This window comes from Gekko japonicus, unplaced genomic scaffold (assembly GCF_001447785.1).
Source record: "Gekko japonicus isolate JY-2015 unplaced genomic scaffold, Gekko_japonicus_V1.1 scaffold474, whole genome shotgun sequence".
Lineage (NCBI taxonomy): Eukaryota > Metazoa > Chordata > Lepidosauria > Squamata > Gekkonidae > Gekko > Gekko japonicus.
In genome coordinates, this window is record NW_015177020.1 from 811260 (window position 1) to 826188 (window position 14929).

The 14929-nt window shown below is 47.9% G+C and overlaps 1 protein-coding gene across 2 annotated transcripts in view; it reads right to left on the reverse strand.

Annotated features, from left to right (window-relative positions):
• Positions 1–4317: 4317 nt before the first annotated feature.
• The window catches only part of LPAR2 (lysophosphatidic acid receptor 2), a 55049-nt gene continuing 44437 nt past the window's right edge, over positions 4318–14929 (reverse strand). For both annotated transcript variants that reach the window (XM_015427761.1, XM_015427762.1), the window contains one exon: positions 4318–5583. In XM_015427761.1, the coding sequence (XP_015283247.1) occupies positions 5282–5583 (302 nt within the window). In that variant the 3' untranslated portion in view covers positions 4318–5281. The remainder of the gene's footprint in view (positions 5584–14929) is intronic.

Here is a 14929-nt window from a genome sequence, read left to right on the forward strand (position 1 = left end):
TGTGCCTTATCAGATGCAAATTAAGTGGGTTCAGCTTGCTTTGGCATGCAGGTGGGTATGACTTCATCACCTGCTGAATTTCTGTGAATCAGGCTGCTATTAAAGTCACGATAACAAAGCCAAGGGCAGGAGAGGTCACCCTCCTTGACAAATAGAAAGTTGTATGCATGTATTTTCTTCTTAAACTTTTGCCCGTGGCTATACGGTTAGATCTTTTAGCCCAGACGGTAGAAACTCCTTTTCAATGAACCAAGGGGCTCTACATTTTAATACTGCTCAGGGTGGAGATTGCTTTTTTGCCACCCATTTTGTGTGTATTAGGATATACACACATGCAATAAGTAATAACAAGTAGGGAATCTGCAAGGACTTTCAGGGGCAATTTACGTCCATCCACTAGAGCCAGTTTAATGTAGTGGTTAAGTGCGCAGACTCTAATCTGGGAGAACCGGGTTTGATTCCCCACTCCTCCATTTGCACCTGCTGGATGACCTTGGGCAAGCCATAGCTCTGGCACAGCTGTTCTTGAAAAAGAGCAGTTTCAGTCAGAGCTCTCTCAGCCCCACCTACCTCACAGGGTGTCTGTTGTGGGGATGGTAACTGAAAGGTGTTTACAAGCCGCTCTGAGACACCTTTCGGTAGTGAAGGGCAGGGTATCAATCCAATCTCCTCTTCTCTTCTTCTTCCCATACCCTGGAAGCCCCCATAGCCTTCCCCCTTTTCCTGCTTCCTCCTCTCCTTCTCACATACCAGCTCACATATCTGCTCATATGTCTTCAGCTTTCTCTCCTTTCCTCCCGCAGCCAACCTAGGAAAATTATGGTCTACTAACACAATGGGCCAATTGCCTAGCAATGGCCACTGAGGGCAGTCATTTCTTAAAGTTACAGGCATTGCTGCTATCATTATGGAGGGCTTTAAGCCCCCAACATTTTTTTTTTAATTTCAGATTTTTCTGCAAACCTAAGGCCCTTTTTAGGTTTGTAGAAATATCTGTCATGTCTGTTCATGGCTCCAATCTCTGGATTTAAGTATCCACAGAAAACCAAATATATTGATAGCCTAGCTGTGCTTTTGGAGCTGCAGTGGCTCAAGTGGTTAAGACACTGAACTGCAGGCTGTGGAAGGTCAGTAGTTCAGCAGTTCGAGACCCGGGTGCCGCATGATGGAGTGAGCTCCCATCTCTAGTTCCAGCTCCTGCCAACCTAGCAGTTCGAAAGCAAGAAATTGCAAGTAGATAAATAGGTACCACTTCGGTGGGAAGGTAACAGCGTTCCGTGCGCCTTGGTGTTTAGTCATGCCGGCCACATGACCACGGAAACATCTTCGGACAGCGCTGGCTCTTCGGCTTTGAAACGGAGATGAGCACCGCAACCCTAGAGTCGGATTTGACTGGCTTTCGAGCAAGGGAACCTTTACCTGTGCTTTGGTAGCATCAGAAACCATATGATGCATAACCACAGGTCAATATTTGGACGTTGGGGGCCACACCCATTGGCATCACTCGTGCCCATTTCTGGGAGGAGATGAATGCTACGGTCAAAGAAGGCAACTGGGGCCAGTAGCCAGGGAAATATATTGCAGTACCAAGGGAAGAGCAGAGGAAGGGCAGGAGAGGAGTCAAAGGAAAAGGCAGCAGGACTGTACAGAAAGAATTAGTGTTAGCACAAGGAAGGGATAATGCAGGTCTTATAGAAGGCACCGAATGAACTGGGTTGCTGAGAGCTAATCCCAAAAGATTCCACCACCTTTTGGACTTAAGACAAAGAAGCAGCTATAGCAACTGGAGTGGAAACAGTGCTGCAGCGTCCGGAGGGAGAAACCATCTTGTACCGGAGGGAGAAACCACCTTGTAAGGCCAAACTGCACCTTGGCAAAATACTCCAGGTAAAAGCATAGTATTGCAGCTACTTTCTCAGTAGCAGGTGCATGACTCTTTTCTAGAGTTAGACGGAAGCACCTGCAAAGACCAGGATCAGGGACCAGGTTGATCGCTTGAGAGAGGAAAGCCAGTGCTCCCTCGGGTTGCCAGCTTCTGAGCCATAGACCTCCTGTACCGTTCAACTCCGACATTACTGGCAGAAAATCAGCAAATCCAACTCTCTCCTAAAAAGAGATGTCTACGGACAGGGACAGGTTCATCTGCCGAAATGTTCGTCCAGCAGGAAATCGTTAAGGGCAGAGGATGCTGGGAAAGCTTGGTCACTCCCCCCCCCCAACATGACAACACCAAAAACGTACACAGGAGGCAGGCGGAGCGGTGTCCCTCCCTGGACCTGCCCTTCTTTGTATTTATTAGACCCTAGCTCAGGGGTCCCCAACGTGGTGTCTGCCAAGTGTTTTTAGAAAGTGGGCAGGGACAGGTGGGACTTTTGCCTAGCAAAGGTTCTGATTGGCCGCTGCAGATTTGATTGCTGGGCAAATTTTTTAAAAACATCGCTTTGGCCACAGCTGCACCCACAGCACAAGGATCTTCGCTGTGTGACTGAAGGTGAGCTGCAGCAGCCGCTTTCTGGCTGCGCCCACCACACTGTGTCTAAAGGTACCCACAGGCTCAGAAAGGTTGGGGACCGCTGCCCTAGCTTACATTGACCACAGTGAGGAACCTTAATGGACACTCATGATAACCTTTGTTCTTCCATCCCTAAGGAAGTGTGCCTTGCACACAAAAGCCTACACCTTAAATAAAGCTTTGTTGGCCTTAAAGGTGCCACTGGACTCAAACTTTGTTCTGTTGCATCAGACCAACATGGCTACCCACCTGAATCTGTCTTCCAACCCAAATTTGCCTGGGATACGAACAAACCTGAAAGCCTTTTGCAAGAGCAAAGACAGAAGGAGGAGGAGGAGATTGGATCTATACCCCACCCTTCACTACCCAAAGGAGTCTCAGAATCTCCTTTCCCTTCCCCTCCCCACAACAGACACCCTGTGAGGTAGGTGGGGCTGAGAGAGCTCTTTCGAGGACTGCTCATGAGAGAACTGCTCTGAAAGAACTTGTGACTAACCCAAAGTCACCCAGCTGGCTGCATGTGGAGGAGTGGGGAATCAAACCCGGTTTTCCTAGATTAGAGTCCACGCTACTAACCACTACACCAAACTGGTTCTCTTGACTTAGGAAGATGCATGTATGCTCTAACCATCTGCTGAAATGCATAAATAAAAATAATAATAATGCATGCCATCAAATCACAACCGACTCATGGCGATGCCCTTACAGGGGCTTTCAAGGCAAGAGACGAGCAAAGTTGGTTTGCCCTTGCCTCCCTCTGCGCAGCAATCCTTTGGTGGTCTTCCATCCAAGTACTAACCATAGTTGATCCTGCATAGCTTTTCAGGCTGCTAGTCCCAGCTATTAGGCTGCCATCAATGTATGAATACAAGTACGTTAACAAGCCAGGGTTTGTTTCATGTCCTAAAAACTGGAATTCTGAGCCAGGGATCTAGCACAAGTCATTCCAAATCACAATACGTAGGACAGAAACAAGCCCTAGTTTGTTAATGTGAATGCTGATGTTGATCACAGCAAACTGCAATTAGACTGAAACATTCCTAAAGTGGGAAATCATCAATCTTGATGCAGCAGCCAAGGGAAGAACATTAACAAGCCAGGGTTTGTTTCATGTCCTAAAAACTGGAATTCTGAGCCAGGGATCTAGCACAAGTCATTCCAAATCACAATACGTAGGACAGAAACAAGCCCTAGTTTGTTAATGTAAATGCTGATGTTGATCACAGCAAACTGTAATTAGACTGAAAAATTCCTAAAGTGGGAAATCATCAATCTTGGTGCAGCAGCCAAGGGAAGGAGAAGAGGAGAAATGCAGAAGTTTTGGGGCTCATTAGTGTCACAGACAAACATCAGTGGTGATTGGTTTGCAATGTCTGCACGTAGCTTTAGCTCAATAATTTCTGAATAGGGGTGGGAAAAAAAGACAGCAAAACCACTTCTGGAATACAAAATTACGCTAAGTAGGATGGCAGCTTCCAGGGGTCTCAGATTCACTATTCCTCAAGCGAGTGACCACCTTGAAATGCAGTTGCCACGTTTACCTTGTGATGGCTTTCCTCCGCCTTTCTCAGTCACAACTGCCCGCTCCGAACAGTAGTGAAAAGTCACTTGACAACAAAGCTGATGATGTACATGTGAACACCGCACCCGTTTCAATAATGCAAAATTGTACAGCAAAGTGAGACAGACTAATAACCCTTGACAGAAGAGGACATGCTGGAAGTTGGACCATTCATGGAGATCGGTTAACGTGCATCCCTAACACCTCCGAAAACTTAGAGCAAAGCGACAGAGTGAATGGTTCTTTCGTGTTTAATTCCTGTATAGCCCTCCAGCAATACCTGGTCCCAGATCGTGTGGATCATTTGCCAACCTAACGTCTACCGTCCACTTTACCAAGCCGGGCAGCTGTCCGCTCGGCCACCACCTTGACTTGGAATGTTCCCGAGGAGTTGCTAGCGTCTGAGCTGCCGAACCAGAGGAGGTTATAACAGATTATCAGGGGACGGATACACAAGGAGGAGGGCTGCCTCTTAGTCCTAGAACGGCCAAGGCAAGAGAGGAAGTAATACTGAAAGGGCCGAGAGAACAATACTTCACCCTGCACAGAAAACATTTAGATGAGTGCTGAATCAACACAGCTGTTAAAAATAGACATTCGCATGCACACAGACACATGTACCCCTGGGAATCTGTATCCCAGCACTCCTCTCAAAGCTTATCCATACCATTCTGTTTAATGTAGCAAGGCCAATAAAATCTTGTCCCGAGTGACCACCCATAGTCTGCCTGCAGATCTGGACTGCAGTCGCTCTTTCACTCGTGGAGGGTGGGGAAAACACATGTGCTGGGGGGCGGAAAACAACAACCTATGGTGCAAGCCAGTTTTGAACTGGTTCTTAACTCTACAGAGTGTTTAAGGTGCCTCTCCAGCTGTAGCGCGGAGTCAACATACTTATTGCCTTAAGTTCTGTCGAGCACGCTCAGTTGCTACGTCCCAGACACACAGTCATCCACAGCCACGACAGGACCTGGGTCTTGAAGCTGGTCGCCATCATGGTATGGTGGCCCCAGACCAAGACCGCCCTCCGCAGTCGTTGAACAATCCACAGGAACAAATTTGTCCCCCACAGGACATGGTTGCTAGCCTTGTTCACACTGTTATCCTCAGAGGATAGCATCTACAAACCGGGGAGTCGCACAGGGCCCCCCATTGCCCATCGGGAATGACTTCGGCAAACCAGGATCAAGGAGTTTACAGCCGAAGAATTAGAGTGAGGAGTCCATACTCGGATGCCCGTTCTGGGGTAATATCCTCTGCTCCGTGTTACTGGACTTGACTGAAGCCGGTGAGTACTTTGGGGGCCGGTAGCAGGGGAAGCACAGAATCCTCCGGAAGGTGCTGCGCATCTCGTTGTCCCGGTAGGAGTAGACGATGGCGTTGATGACCGAATTGATTTCGGCCAGCAAGAGGAAGTATTTCTCCACGGCCAGCACGTTGCAGCTCTTACAGCCCAGGCCGTCCAGCAGAAGCACGACCTGCCCGGGGGTCCAACAGATTACAAAGGCACCTAAGAAGAGGGGTGAAAACAACAATGTTAAAATTCTGAATGCGTATGATGCTTAGTTCCAAGTAGTTGCACTCTCTGGATTTGCACGGTGCTTTAAAATGTGCATAAAGTGCTCCCGAGGTAGGGGAAGGGGTTGGTGCTGGCTCAGTTTGCATACAGAAAGAGATTCCTGCTAAATCTTCTCAAGCGCTGGAATCTGGAACCAAGGAGAGCCCTTAAGCTATTGCTGGGATATTCAGACAAACGAGGAGAGAGGCAGGAAGTATGATGACACCTGGGAGCGGTCTATCACACATGAACACACGTGAAGCTGCCTTACATTGAATTAAACTGTTGGTCAATCAAGGATAGTATTGTCTGCTCTGACTGGTAGCTGCTCCTCAGGGTCTTAGGCAGAGATCTCTTACATCACCTACTGGTGGTAGATGCTGGTGGAAAGTGACGAGATCTCTTACATCACCTACTGGTGGTAGAAAGTGCCGTCTGCTGGTGGAAAGTGATGTCAAGTCACGGCTGACTTAACGGTGACCCCGTAGGGTTTTCAAGGCAAGAGACAATCAGAGGTGGTTTGCCATTGCCTGCCTCTGCGTCGTGACCCTGGACTTCCTTGGTGACCCCCCCCCATCCAAGGACTAGACAGAGCTGACCAGTGTTCCCTCTAAGCTGAGTTAGTGTGAGCTAGCTCACAGTTTTTTAGCCTCCGGCTCACACATTTTTGCCTTCGCTCAGGAAGGGTGGCTCCAGAGCAGACTAATTGATGCAGCAGCCAAATCACTCGCGCACAACTTTAATGCCGGTAGCTCACAAAGTAGAATTTTTGCTCACAGGACTCCATAGCTTAGAGGGAACATTGGAGCTGACCCTGCCTACCTTCCAAGACCCTCGATTATTTTAACTGGAGATGCCGCAGATTGAATCAGGGACCTTCCGCGTGAAAAGCAGACGCTCTGCCCCTGAGCCATGGCCCCTTCCCGGGTTCCGTGTCTTCTTTTTCAACAACTGGATACCTTGGGAGCCAGTGGGCGACCTGGCATGCCTCTCAGCATAGGTAGCACTGCCCACAGCTCTAATCCGGCAGGCAACAACCCACGGGGGGGGCACCGGCAGAGTCTTCATGCCCAGCTAAACACATGCTAGGGGACACATGCTAGGGGACTCAAGAGAAGAGATCTTAGGTTGGCCTATACAATCACGAACGGTGTGGAAATTTTTAAAAAATCACCACTTCAAACATATATGCCGTAGTTGCCCTATGAAATTCACTGGCAGCCAGATCCTGGTGGTCAGCACTGTTCCCTCTAAGCTGAGTTAGTGTGAGCTAGCTCACAGTTTTTTAGCCTCTGGCTCACATATTTTTGTCTTAGCTCAGGAAGGGATGGCTCCAGAGCAAGCTAATCTATGCAGCAGCCAAATCGCTCGCTCACAGCTTTAATGCCAGTAGCTCACAAAGTAGAATTTTTGCTCACAGGACTCCACAGCTTAGAGGGAACATTGGTGGTCAGCCGAGTTGGTCTGAAGCAGCAGAACAAATTGAGAGTCCGGCGGCACCTTTAAGACCAACAGAGTTTTATTCAAGGTGTGAGCTTCCGTGTGTAGGGCACACTTTTTCAAATACATTGGAGAGATGGGAAGGTCCAATTCATATACGTTTGAACCTTACTTTTCTTCCAATGTATTTGAAAAAGTGTGTTCTCTGTACACAAAAGCTCACGAATAAAACTCTGTTGGTCTTAAAGGGGCCCCACCGGACTCTCAATTTGTTCACCGGCAGCTAATTCAGGGCAGACAAAAGAAAGCAGCTCCTCATGATGCGTACTTTGCTTATCGCACGTGCCGCCACAGAAACTGGGACGACAGCCCCTAGTTTAGATGGTTTTAAAAGGGGGGCTGGATCATATGGAGGATTTCTGTGGGTGGAAGGAACTTCCATCTGCCAAGTGTGACTTCCTGCCTCCCTCCTTTCACTGCTAGCTGAACCCCCCACCCCCTCAGGGAGGGAATCGGAGATCTATCACAGCACAAGGGACTCAGCAAAAAAAGAAATCACAAACATGCACACGTTCCTTCTGCAGAAATCCTTCACTCCATCCAACCCCCGGATTACACAAGTTCATGGAGAAATGGTCTACCATCAGAAATGACGGTAGGCTTCCCAAGTCCCCCCGGGGGGCGGGGAAACCCCCACCCCAGAGGCCCGTTCCCTGCCGATGGCGGATCGGGCCTCAGGGGGAACCCCACCCCCAAAGTACACAATGTGCACGTCACCCGGAAGTGACGCGGCCACGCCGGGCATGCTGGGGGCGGGGCCACGGTCATCCGAGGGAAAACTCTATGGTTTTCCCTCGGATGGTCATGGCCCTGCCCCCAGCGTGGTCGCGTCACTTCTGGGTGACATGGTTGCCGTGCGCGCACTCCAGGAGCAAGCCAGGAGTCCCCCGCTGCAGCGACAGGTAGGACTTGGCAACCCTAAATGACGGCTAATCAGAAAGTGGGTCTGTTTAGTGGCCACCTACCTGTAGATGACAGGTCGAGGGACAAAGAGGGGAGGGCTAAAATAAACAGAGGAGACTTGCAGCACCCTGAGGACTAACGAGACGTTTTATTCTGCCAAAAATGTTTGTGGCCCAGAGGCAAGGAGGGGGCTGTTGCCTTCACACCCTGTTCCCCAGACGCTTTGCTCAACAGACTTTGATCTGACCCAACAGAGTTTATCTCATCTTTGTACGTGGCTGACTGGGGAAATGTGCTGTTGCAACCTGAAATTTGCAGGACTCAGGTTTGCTACATCATTGCCACCACTCGTTCGTTCGTCCGTCCATTCATTCGTTCATTCATTCATCCATTCGTTCGTTCATTCATTCATTCATTCATCCATTCGTCCATTCATTCATTCTTCCATTCCTAATTTATGGATCTGAACAGTGCCATCACCAAGGCAGATGCTGTCAGAGCTGGTATTTAAATCTAGGTCATTGGATGCAACCTGCTAGCCTCCAGGTGACGGCTGGAGATCTCCTAGGATTACAACCGATCTCCAAGTGACTGACATCAATCCAACCCAGAGAAAATGGCTGGTTTGGAGGGTGGACCCTAGGGCATCATACCCCTTTGAAGTCCCTCCCCTCCCCAATTCCCACTCTCTTCAGGCTCCAGCCCCACAACCTCCAGGTATTTCCCAACCTGGAGCTGGAAACCCTAGTCATGGAGTACAGGTCTATCAGTGGCTACTAGCCATGGTGACTAAAGGGAACTTCGGCATTCAGAGGCAGTAAAACCAGTGCCAGGAGGCAACACCAAGGGAAGGCCTCGGCCTCTATGCCCTGTTGTTGGGATTCCAGAGGAACTGGTTGGCCGCTGAGTGAGACAGGATGCTGGACTAGACGGACCACTGGTCTGATCCAGCAGGGCCCTGCTTATGTCTTAAACTAGCCAGAGTGGACTTCAAAGACAAAACCCCTGCGGCACTATCCTGCTGTGCTAGAAATTCAAGCTCACACCACACCATTTGGGTTAAGATTAAAACAGGTCGGGCTATGTGCATACAAAGAGAAGCTGCTACACCCCGGGAAGCACACTCCCTGCAGTCTTGTCAAATGCATAAAGGTAAAGGTAAAGGTTCCCTTGCTCGAAAGCCAGTCGAATCCGACTCTAGGGTTGCGGTGCTCATCTCCGTTTCAAAGCCGAAGAGCCAGCGCTGTCCGAAGACGTTTCCGTGGTCATGTGGCCGGCATGACTAAACACCAAGGCGCACGGAACGCTGTTACCTTCCCACCGAAGTGGTCCCTATTTATCTACTTGCAATTTCTTGCTTTCGAACTGCTAGGTTGGCAGGAGCTGGAACTAGAGACAGGAGCTCACCCTGTCTTGCGGCACCCGGGTCTTGAACCGCTGAACTACTGACCTTCCACAGCCTGCAGTTCAGCGTCTTAACCACTTGAGCCTAAGGGTTTTTTCCCTCTACAGTTCAGCTCAGGGAAAGCTGGTTCTGCTAGTCTACAGAAGAACCCGGTTGTGCACAGCACTGACTGGCTCATATTGGTGTCATCATGGAAGTATCCTTCCTCCCCTCTCCCCTTATCAGTTTTGTAGCATCTAAAGGATTTTGAAAGATAGGTTAACAAGTTAACAAGCTAAGGAGATTACTTAATTTTTTTTAAGCACCATCTTATGGGCCATCTGAAAAAAAGGGCGGATGTCAAGACTGATGACCAAATGCATAATGGAAACACAGGTAAATATGAGCTAGATTCGAGACCAGAAACACCTTAGAGACTAGCAAGGTTATCACGGAATCACAGGTCTGTTTGTATTTCCCCACCCACACTACCCGGCATCCTTTCCACACTAAGATCTTGTAGTGGCGCTATTGCATTTCTGTTCTGTTACCTGCTGGGAGCAGAATCAGAACTGATTCCACACCACTGAATATACATTCCTATTTGTTGTTGCTGCTCTCAAGTCATGGTTGACTTATGGCGACCCTGTAGTGTTTTCAAGGCAAGAAACGTTCAGAGGTGGTTTGCCACTGCCTGCTTTTGCCTAGAGACCCTGGACTTCCTTGGTGGTCTCCCATCCAAACACTAGCCAGGACCAACCCTGCTTAGCTTCTGGGATCTGATGAGATCAGGCTAGCCTGGGATGGATAGCCCAGGGCATATTGCCTTTACAGTCCTGTAATGCTCATTTCCATGGCAAAGGCAACACTGGGGAACCAATCCCTGACCCCACCCTCCTTGAATTTGCAAGTGGAATGCAATTACAGCAAGCTTATCCATTTGCAAATATTCAAAGACTCCAGGAGAACTGTCCCAACCCCCTTGCCTTTTCTTCCCTCTTCAAAAAATGGGGGGGGGGAGGCAACATTCTGCTCAATTTCATACAGCTTTATCTTGTGCTGCCTGTTTCTGTGACATTCTGCTCAATTTCAAGAAGCTTCAGGGAGCCCCCATTAATGATTCTCAGAAAAAGACTAGTTACACAAAATTTGGAAGGGGGGATAAATATTTCCTTGTACATTTCAGCTTTATTAATACATACAACAGTGAAACAACTGGACTGATAGCTTCCTCTTTGCAGTCACGGCTGTTCAGATACAGAGAGAAGCGACCGCCCTACAGGATGTTTAAAAATGTCAACCCAATGATGAAGTTGGGGGTCATGACCAGCCATACCCCCAAGCCTGAAAAACTTCATCCACCACATGCACCAATAAAGCTTCGCCAATCCATACGTGACAGGTTAGTCCTGCAATTCTGTTCAGTGCCCAAAATGTGCTTTGAAAAAAAGATGGGTGGACAACATGGAAAATATTAAGACTGCAACAGATTAGGGGGAATAGTCTAGATTCTCCATAGGTAAAGGTAAAAGTTCCCTTGCTCGAAAGCCAGTCGAATCCGACTCTAGGGTTGCGGTGCTCATCTCCATTTCAAAGCCGAAGAGCCAGCGCTGTCCGAAGAAGTTTCCGTGGTCATGTGGCCGGTATGACTAAACACCAAGGCGCACGGAATGCTGTTACCTTCCCACCGAAGTGGTCCCTATTTATCTACTTGCAATTTCTTGCTTTCAAACTGCTAACACCTGTGCAAAAGAACAATGAGAATTTTGGGCCGAACAGCTAGTGAAAAAGTAACGTGGGCAACACAACAGTGAATTTTTAGCTGTCAGTCTAACTTTACAACTGTGTAATACAGAATTCCCAGTAGTAATGTATGACTGCGAGAGTTGGACCATAAGGAAGAATAGATTCTTTTGAACTATGGTGCTGGAGAAGACCCTTGAGAGTCCCTTGGACTGAAAGGAGATCAAATCGGTCAATCCTAAAGGAAATCAACCCTGACTGTTCCCTGGAAGGCCAGATAATGAAACTGAAGCTCAAATACTTTGGCCACAAAATGGGAAGGGAGCTGGGAAAGATTGAAGGAAAAAGAAGAAGGGGGGGCAAAGGATGAGATGGTAAAACAGTGTTATAGATGCAACGAATATAAAATTAAGCAAACTCCAGAGCACGATGGAGGACAGGAGGGTCTGGCATGATCTGGTCCATGGGGGTCATGAAGAGTCGGACTCAACTGTGTGAGTGAACAACACCACCAACAAACATGGAATTCAGAATGTTGGTCTGAATTAAAGCTGCCGCTGGACTGGTCTGGTGTTCAATGTTCCCTCTAAGCTGTGGAGTCTTGTGGGCAAAAATTCTACTTTGTGAGCTACTGGCATTAAAGTTGTGAGCGAGCGATTTGGCTACTGCATAAATTAGCTTGCTCTGGAGCCCTCCTTCCTGAGCTAAGATGAAAATGTGTGAGATGGAGGCTAAAAAACTGTGAGCTAGCTCACACTAACTCAGCTTAGAGGAAACACTAGTTATGATACACTTTAATCCTTTTTTTAAAGCAAATGTATTGTCCTTGTGGTTGCAGAAGCTTATTTTGAAACTTGAACACAGGGACTGTAGATGATTTTCATAATCACAAGATACAGCTTCTACATCCTGTACCTAAACTGGCTGAAACTGAAAGAGATCTTGGGGTTGGTGTGGGAAGCTCAAAGAAAATGGCAACCGGCTGGGCAGCAGTGGAGGAAAAAAACAAACTCCATACTGGGAACTGTTAGGAAAGGGATTAAAAAGAAATTAGCCAATATTAAGCTATGGTGTAGCCTCATTCGGAACAGTGTGGTCAGTTCTGGTCACCAAATCTCAAAAATGACACTGCAGAGCTGGAAAAAGATGCCTTCCGGGGTAACTGGTTGGGCACTGTGTGAAACAGGATGCTGGACTAGACGGTACCGGGGTTTCTAAATGCTGAATATATTTTTGTAGTAATTACCAATTAAGTTCTGTGTTCTGACTGCAAGCTGAATGCCTAAAAGAAAGGAAGCATAGGAAATAAACAAAAAACGAGCGTGTGCTATTCGTAACCTCCCTATACAACCTCCTCCTGGCAACTGTCCTAACTATACAAATCTTGAGTATCATTACTCGGCATTGGCTGGAGTTCAGCACCGAGCAGTTTTCCCAAAGGAACCAATCCAAGACTCGTATTTCGTTGCCAAAAAGACGCCAAAGCAGCCAGTCACCTCAAGTTGAAGTTTCAGGTTGGTACAAGTACACAGGAGGTGGGACGTGGATGAAATCTGGCCTTGAGCTTTTCGGAAATTCTGCTCATGCCAGGGAGGACAGGAGGATACAGCTGCTGCTGAAAGCAGGTACGCGAGTCAAGGGCAAGAGAGCCCTAGCCGCCAGCAACAACATGCTGAATTAGGGCAGGCTGCGTTACAGTCTGCCACCAAGTTTACTCTTTGTCCCAGTGAGACCGGGGGGAGGCCGGGGGGGGGGGGGTGTCCGCCCACACACGGGGTGCGTAAGCGAGCAGCAATAAGTGCGTCTCCCATGTCCAAACATGGCTGGGCAATCACATTTCCAATGCGTGAACTGACCTCCACCCCACACTCATAATTATCCCTCAGGAGTATAGCTAGCCGATTCATATGATTCACATGAACAGGATTGTTCCCGAAGGAAGCCGCGTTGGTCTGCGGTAGTACAGCTAGATTCAAGTCCAGTAGCCCCTCAGAGGCCAACAAGATTTTCGGGGTATGAGTTTCCGGGAGGCGAAGCTCCCTTCATCAGATACAAGTAGGAACAGAGATCCCTGAGTCCTCATACCCCAGTCTGAAGGTAGGAGAGGTGCTGCAAAGAAACTGGGAGTGCAGAGGTGCAATGTAATGACTCTTTTCTTTGCAACACCCCCCTATATAAGGACTCAGGTCTTCAATCCAACTTGTATCTGACGAAGGAAGCTTAGACTCGTGAAAGCTCATACCCACCAGTGTTCCCTCTAAGCTGTGTTAGTGTGAGCTAGCTCACAGCTTTTTAGCCTCTGGATCACACATTTTTGTATTCGCTCAGGAAGGATGGCTCCAGAGCAAACTAATTCATGCAGCAGCCAAATCGCTCGCTCACAACTTTAATGCCATGAGCTCACCAAGTAGAATTTTTGATCACAGGACTCCACAGCTTAGAGGGAGCCTTGATACCCACCCCCCAAAACTTGTTGGTCTCTATGATGCTACTGAATTCGAATCTAGATGTTCTACTGCAGACCAACTTGTCTTCTCTCTGAAACTGTCTTCAAGAGGATTTGTCTTTGTGACTAATGACCTGGTCTACACACCAATGACCCGCTGCTTATCAACAGCTAAGTGGGTTTATGTGTTAGGTAACTTTTAAAAGATCTGGTCCCATGTTGGTAATATTATCATAGTTGCTACAAAGAATTTTTAAAGCCCACAAACTTTTCTTGAGACACTTCAAATTGCTAAAAAAAATCCTGAATATGTCCAATGGCCTTCAACAATCTCCTCTACACACAGTTAATCTGAATCTCTTGTAATGGCCTCGGCCATTGATTCAGGGAAGCGTATGAGCCACAAAGAAGTAATTAGATTCGAGTCCAGCAGCATCTTAAGAGACCAACAAGAGGATAAGCTTTCAAGATGTCAGAGCTTCCTTCATCAGACAAAAGTGGAATAGAAATGGAGATCTCCATGCCCTTTATCCTAGTCAGAAGGTGGGAGGGGTGTTGTAAAGAATGCTTGTAAAGGATGCAAAGGTGCAATACATATTATAATCAACATCTATAATGACGAGGTAAGACTCCTGTGCCCCTATTCAGACCTGGGGTTTGCATTGTTCTGAACTTGTGAATTATGTCAAATTCAGCAATCTCACATTGTAATTTCCCTTTGAAGCTTCTTTGTTTCAGGACTGCCACTCCAAGGATCGCGTGTACTGGGATTGCGGCTTGACCAAAATGCTCACATTCTAATCTCTAGAAGATGCCAGTTTCTCCCAGCAGCCACTACTACTTTTCAACACACCCATGAAACTTCCTCATATTGACTCAGTCCCTTGGGCTAATCAAGGTCAGCAGTCTTCTCGCACTGACAGCAGGGTTCCAGGGTCTTGAGTAAAGGTTTTTCACATCAGTTGCTTGAAACCAGAAATGCCAGGAATTGGACTAGGGACCTTCTGCATGCAAAGCAGGTGCTCCACCACTGAGCCACGGCCTCTCCGTGGATCAGACTCTCAGGAGTCTGCTGGAGCAATTAACATCAAAGCAGACAGTACGCTGCAAAAATTTAATTGTGGTTATGAGATGTCTAAAGAGTTGGCTTTTCATTAATATAATCCCCCACAGCCAGGCTCGCACGGCACATAGTACGTACTTTCAAACTCCAAGAGATACAAATCTTATCAGTGGTACTACATTGCAGTGGGATTTTATCTGGCAATTCATTTCGTTTCTTTATTTATACCTCAACGTTCTCCCCAAGGGGGACCCCAAGG